Here is a 6,694-nt window from a genome sequence, read left to right as displayed (position 1 = left end):
TGGGGGAGGGAAATCTCAATGAGAGCTGCCTGCCAGGATAAAAACGCTGCCAGCCCTGAGACTCCAGGGCCAGTTCTGCCTCTGCCCTTGCCCCGGCGCAGCCGGATTTTGGGGGAGGCTGAGGCTCGGCTTCGGGGCTGTTGTGGGTTGGGGCTGGGGTTTTGCCTTTTCCAAAACAAAAGGGCTGCTTCAGGAAGAGGTCGTTGCTTTGCTAAAATTGCAAAAGGAGCTTGTACGGCAGTTCCTTCTCTTAAAATAATTTAAAATTTTAGATTATCCAGGGCTAATTCAGCCGTACCGTCCTTCCCGAGCCAGCGGGGAGCCGCTGCCCGGGCGTGGGAGCGCGTTCTTGCCGGCGCACGGGAAGCAGCAGCCACTCAAAGGTTGGCGAAGGCAGCAGCGGAGCGAGTCCCTCCGAACCTGCGCCTCTTCCCAAGGAAGCGCTCCCCAAAATATCGGAGGCAGGTGAGAAGTACAGCCCATGTGAGGCATTCGCTGCTCCCACTGAAGGCACGGCTTACCAATGGCAAATATTTGGTGTTCTGCTCTGGATAAAATCCAAGCAGCAGCGAGATATTGTATGTCCTTGCTCCACAGACTGGACTAGCCTGGAGAAGTTTCACTACCATTTTTTTTTAAACTAAAACTACGTATTCCTACGGGTGTCACACATCTGTTTTCTGTTCCCAGCATTTTTTACAGGCTGGGTGAGGACAGGTGGAAACTCCACTTCTGCCTGCACTCTTAGGAGCAGGGCCAAATTTTCCCCCACTGCAGGTTTAGTGACTTCCTAAAAAAATACGAATAATATCTCCGTGGGACTTATCCACCCTCGTGTAACACACCCACGGTGCCGTTTTGTACCATCGGACAACGGGAGCTATTTTTCAAGCCAGATTTAAAACTCTTCTTTAATGCCCACTGGCATCGGTTTTCTCCCAAGGGATAATAAATCACCTGCCTCCATTGGAGAAGATGACAAAAAAAAAAAAAAATATATATATATATATCTCAAAAGCACGCAAACCAGAGAGGCTGGGAAAATAAAGCAAGACGGGAAGCAGGAGCCCGCAGTATCCTGGCAGCATCCCCGCATTCCCCCCGCACTCAGCCCTGGTCCCAGCTCCTCCGGGCAGGTGAAGCCCTTGGTGCACCATCCCAGCGGCAGCTCAGCTCCTGGAGAATTTTGCCCTTTGAAGACTATATCCCAAAGTAGCAGCTTGAAAAAAAATAAAATACAAAATAAAATTTTAAATACACCCTCTCCCCCACCACCATCTCTTTGGTTTTATCTGGGAGCGTGTCCCCTGCAGCAGGAGCGACCCTGAGGGTGAGCGAGGCTCTGCCCTTCCTCCCTCTCCTGCCTGCGGAAAGCTATTTCGGAGCTCTTGTGCCCTTTGTCGCAGCAAGGCGGATGATCGTTTTATTTTTGTCCAGCCTGTCCTAAAATCGTGGTACTGTCATTTCCCGGGGTCGCCAAGTATTTTACAGGGTGCCTGGTTTCGTGGCGTGGCATCGGCAATATTCCATCCCCTCTTCCCGAGCTCCAGGGTTACGGGTTTTTCTAGCAGAGGTTTTCCAAACGCAGTCTGTCAGAGCATCACACCACCGGGTATTTAAAGTCTTGAAAAGGTGAAACCTGTTGACAGTACGTGAGATTAAAGAGATTTTCCTTTCCGTTTCCAGCTCCTTTTGAGCAGGAGGAGTGCCCGAGAGGGGCTCAGTGCCGGCTGGCGTTCGTCCTCTCCTTCAGCCTAGAAATGAATCCCCCAAAGTTTCCTCATTAAGTCAAAAGGCTGATGAAACGCCTGGCTGCAAAACCACCTCTCTCATAAATCGCCACGGATTTTACCGCCCCAACCCCACCCCCGTAAAGAGTTGAAACTACGAAATACTTCTAATTCCAGCTCCACCGCTCAGAAGTGCAGTCTAAAGGCTGAATGAACATTTAGGAATACATATTCCCGAGTAGCTCCATTGTAACGTCTGAGTGCCACGGGTTTGATTTCGTAATAAAGGGGGTTGTTTGGTTGGGTTTTTTTAATTATTTAATGCAGTCCTCGAGAATCGAAACACACAAAATGCAGCGAGAATGTTCACAATGTTGAGAACACAGTTGTAAATAGAAACATTCATATTTCATCCGATTATAAATATTTGATACTGCAATTGTAAAATGCACATGTTTTATAAACTGGAGAGAAGAAAAAAAAATCCTTTGCTTTCTTGCTAAAAGGCAAAGTCATTTAATCCTGGCTCCTAAGCAGCTGATGGTTATTCACAGAATTTAAAATTACAGTTTTTATTTTATAGCTGGATTCTTTCCTTCTTTTTTTTTTCCTTTCTTTTTTTTTCTTTTTTAATTTTATACTACTATGTACAGTGTGTATCTATTAGAGCTGCAAAATAAAGAGGTTTTAAGGCAAAGCGAGAAGTTATTCCCCCCCACAAACAGCGTCGCAGGAGAACCCGTTCCTGAGCAGCCGCCCACGCACACCCAGGCCCACGCGGGACAAATCCCCCCTCCGGAGCAGGCAGAGGGACCCCACGCTCCGGGACAAACGGGTTCAACGCAGCACAGCGCCTCGAACCCCCCAAAAACTCCGATTACAGGGAGGTGTCTGCGTGAGGAAGGGGGGTGTGGGGAGAAGCACCCACCCGCACGCTGCCACGGAGCGTCGCGCCAGCGGGGACCGCGCTGCGGAGGGGAAGGAACAACTGAAAATGGTACTTTTGGGGGGGAGGGGGGGCTAAAACGCTCCCAAATGTTTCGGGGAGGTGGTGCCGGAGCGGAGCCGGGTCCCATCCCTCGGCTGCCCTCCGCGGAGGGGCAGGGGGGCCGTGAGGGAGCAGTATCCCGGAGGGGCTCCCGCTCTTCGGAGACGGGGTTCCCGAAGTTTTCCCAACAAGTTGGAAGGGGGGGGTGCTAACCCCATCTCTATCCCGCATCCACGCCTGCATTCCGCATTCACGGACGCCCGTGGCTCTCGCTGGCGGTGATGAAGGAGTAGAGGCTCAGGAAAGGCCTCCGGGCATGTTTCGAGACGGTGCTTTGAGATTTGTTTCCCTAACGTTACTTATATTTTTCTTTCTTTTAAAATTTAATTCTCCTCGTCTATCCCCAAAATCAACCCCAGACACCCCAACTCCAAACAAAAGCCAAAAAAAGCCACCAAACCAAAAAACCACTACATCATCCAAAAAAAAGAAAAAAAAAAAAGGGAAAGAAAAAAAAGGAAAAAAAAAGAGAAAAAGTTAGGGGTGGGGTGAAAAAAAGTTTAAACTCATAGAACAAATAGGAGAACTATTTATTCGGTTCACAGTCGTGTGAAATGCAGCAATAAAAATCTTTGGACTTCAGCAAAAGTTGTTTTTAATTTTTTTTTTGAATTTCAAAAAACAGCGTCCAATGTCCATTAAAACTGCGCTTAAGTCTATAAAAAAAGTAACTTAAGCTTAAAAAAAAAATCGTAAAGACAGCATCTAAAAACTCCATACAACCAAAAAAAAAAATCAAAAAAAACAACGAAACCAAACAAGCCCAAACCCCCGAAACCAAAACCAACCAACCAACAAAAAAAATTTAAAAAAAATTATAATCAGATATCTTGGATTTTTACACCACCTTACCTGTAAATTATATATACATAGAATATTGCAGAATTATATCTAATACACAATATTTTCACTATTAATGCTGGTATAATCTTTATACACTGGCCCTTATGTTTCTTTTTATTTTTTTAATTAAATTATTGCATTGTATAAACTTTGACTGCAAACAGCCCCCCCACCCCTGCCTCCCCCCTCCCTCCCTCGCTTCCCTCCCAGCCCCCCTTTCCCTTGGCTATTCACTGTCCGACTTGCCGTCTTTCGCCGTGGTGGAGTGGTTGTAGAGCCCCTGGGCCATGAGATGCACTGCCAGGGAGTTCTTACTGCCCGTCGCCTTCTTGATCTTGGCTCGTTTATTCTGGAACCAGATTTTGATCTGGGACTCGTTGAGCCCGAGCTCCTGGGCCAGGCTCTGCCGCCGCTGCTCCGTCAGGTACCGGTTCGTCTGGAACTCGGCCTTGAGTCTCTGCAGCTGCTCGGCGGTGAAGGCGGTGCGTGGCCGCTTGTCCTCCTTGTTGGGGTTCTTCTTCTTTGGTTTGCGGGAGCGGGGACCTACGGCCGGGAGAGAGGAGAGGCACCGACACCGCCACGCTCTGCTGCGGGCGGCCCCGCGCCGGGCGCGCTCCCGCGTGGGGGGCACCCACGCTCTGGCAGCACCAGCTCCTCGGAGGGAAGCAGCCCCGCTTTGTGCCTCCGCTGGGGATGCTCGGGAGGCGGCGGAGCGGGAGCCGCAGCCCCCGGCGCCCCCGCAGCCCCCCGCGCCCCCGCTCGCTGCCCGGCTGCCCCCCCCCGCCCCCGCGGCCCCTTCCTCCCCAGCCAGAAACGCAGCCACCGACCCTCTGTGTCCCAAGAATCCCCGGCAAGCAAAGCCTGCACCAGGAGCAGCGGCACGGAGCTAAATTTTATACCCTGAACAGATTTTTTTTTTTTTTTTTTTTTTAAGAAAACCTCTTTACTTTTTCTACTTTTTTTTTTTTTTCGGTGAGTCACGATAAAAATTCTAGTGGAAATTCTCTTCCAGTTTACTTGGCCAGAAGCATTCGTCCTCTCCGCTGCAGTGCCCATATGGCGCTGCGCGGCCCGATCCGAATCGCCGGGATTATTCTCGGGAATATTATTCTCGGCAGCACAAGGAGCCTTTTCTGCCCGGGCCGAGCCATTGTGAGGATGTATGTTAATTAAATATTAACAAAGGAGAGCACTGGAGAACAATGGAGTAAATTCCAATTCAGCTCTGAATATTACCTCTGAGTAAGAGTTTGTTTTCAGACATTACGAACTAATTTTCATCTCGTTTTACGATCCCTTCGTCAGCTAGCCGGCTCCCGGGCGAAAATCCTACCTCGCCGCTTTTGTAAGAGAAAGACCCATATTTTTTCTTCTCCCTGGGAGCAGATCTCCTGACTGGTGTTTTCCATGCCTTCCTCCAGTGCTTTCTACTTGTTTTTAACCAGGGTTTTACCGATCTGCCGAAGCCAGCCCTCCTGTCCCCGCGGTAGCAAAAGGACATTTTATCCCCTGCTTTTTATTTTTTGGGGTTTTTAATTTTTTTTTTTTTTTTTTAAGATAATTTCAGGACGTTCTGCCCAAGCCTTTGCCAAAGGACGGACTCCGCCAAAGAAGTTTCCCGGCTCTTGGAAATGTCCTCTTGCCCCCACAGAGCTAACCTACAGCATATGGGGGGAAATTAAAAGAAAGAAACGAAACGGCGGCCGCTTGGAGGCCTCTTTTGGAGAAATAAACGATCGCGGATTGTTTTTGGCCAAAAAGGACTCATCAAAACAAGGCGAGGCCTATAGAAATGCCACCTCCCCTTCCCAAAACCCAGCACGGGAGGGGTTCCCGGCAGGGAAAAGGAGAGCTCGCCGAGAGGATGAGCGGGGAGCCCGAAGCCAGATTTTTTTCCTCCCTCTTTGATAAAACTCGTCTGTTGGTGGGAAATGCCCCGAGCCCAGGCGGCCTCAGCTCCTCCGCAGCGGCAGGGACGGAGGGAGGGACCCCCGTTCCCTCCTCGTCCCTGGGGCTCCGCGCACCCCCAGCCGCCCCTTCATCTTCACGCATTTTAAGTGACTCGCCCACCCCCCACTCCCCTCCCCCCCCCCCAAAAAAAACCAAACAAACCCCCCCCACAAAATCAAAGCCCAAACAGAAAAAAGAGCCAGAAGACTGAGAGGGAAAGGGGAGCGGGATCTTTTCCCCGCCGCTTCCCGGCCTCGCGGGCGGGCGGAGGCGGTCCGGGGACCCCAGGGAAGGGGCTGAGGCGCCGGGGAGCGGGGCTGCGACGGGGCAGCGCTTACCTGAGGAGGGCCGGTCCGAGTACCGCGTGCAGTACACCCAGGCGGGCCACAGCATGGGCTGGTTCCCGGCGTTGGAGCTGGCCTGGGAGCTATCCGAGTCCGAGCTCACCGACAGGTCGCCGCCGCTCAGCCCCCGCGCCTTCAGGGCCGCCTCCAGCGCCGCGGGGTCCCCCCCCTTCTTGGCGGCGCCGTGCAGGGCCAGCCCGGCGGGGCCGCCCTCCCCCCGGCCCGGCGAGCCCGCCCCGCTGCCGGGCAGCGGAGCCCCGGGGGCCGGCGCCGCGGCGGGGCTGCGGCGGCTCTCCGCGCCGGGCCGCCGGGGCTCTCCGCCGGGGCCGCCCGCCTCCTTCCTCCGCCCGAACTCGGGCCGCAGGATGTTGTCGATGAAGAAGTTGGTGATGCGGTGCGGATGCGGGTGGGGGTGTGGGGGGTCACCGGGGGGGAGCAGCAGCCCCCGCCGCCCGCCGCCGCCGCCGCCGGGCTCCGCGTCGCCGCCGGACTCCTGCGGCTCGGCCGCCTCCTCCCGGGGGCTCCGGCCGCCCTCCTCCATGCTGCGCGGCCGCCCCGCCGACGGCTCCGCTGCCCGCCCGCCGCCGACCGGGCGCTGCCGAGCGCTGTCTGTTGTTGCTGCTGCAGTCGGTTGTTCTTTATTTTAATTTTTTAATATATATATTTTTATATATATATATATATACACGCACACACAGGTGTCTATTTGCTTTCGTTTCTCCTGGCTTCGCCCGGCATTCAAAATCCAGAGTTTGAAAAAAAAAAAAAAAAGAAAAAAA

At 52.7% G+C, this 6,694-nt stretch overlaps 1 protein-coding gene across 1 annotated transcript; it reads right to left on the bottom strand.

The window, feature by feature from the left end:
• Window positions 1-3,847: 3,847 nt before the first annotated feature.
• EN2 (engrailed homeobox 2) lies at window positions 3,848-6,456 on the bottom strand (the record flags this gene model as incomplete). The annotated part of the gene is made up of 2 exons (XM_082293500.1): window positions 3,848-4,164; window positions 5,910-6,456. 2 exons carry the CDS (start codon window positions 6,454-6,456, stop codon window positions 3,848-3,850), a joined length of 864 nt encoding a protein of 287 aa, XP_082149626.1.
• Between the last annotated feature and the right edge of the window lie 238 nt (window positions 6,457-6,694).

Source organism: Coloeus monedula (assembly GCF_965178545.1).
Source record: "Coloeus monedula genome assembly, chromosome: 1".
Classification (NCBI taxonomy): domain Eukaryota; kingdom Metazoa; phylum Chordata; class Aves; order Passeriformes; family Corvidae; genus Coloeus; species Coloeus monedula.
Note: the sequence above shows the minus strand (reverse complement) of the source record. Positions and strands in the feature narration are given on the sequence as shown.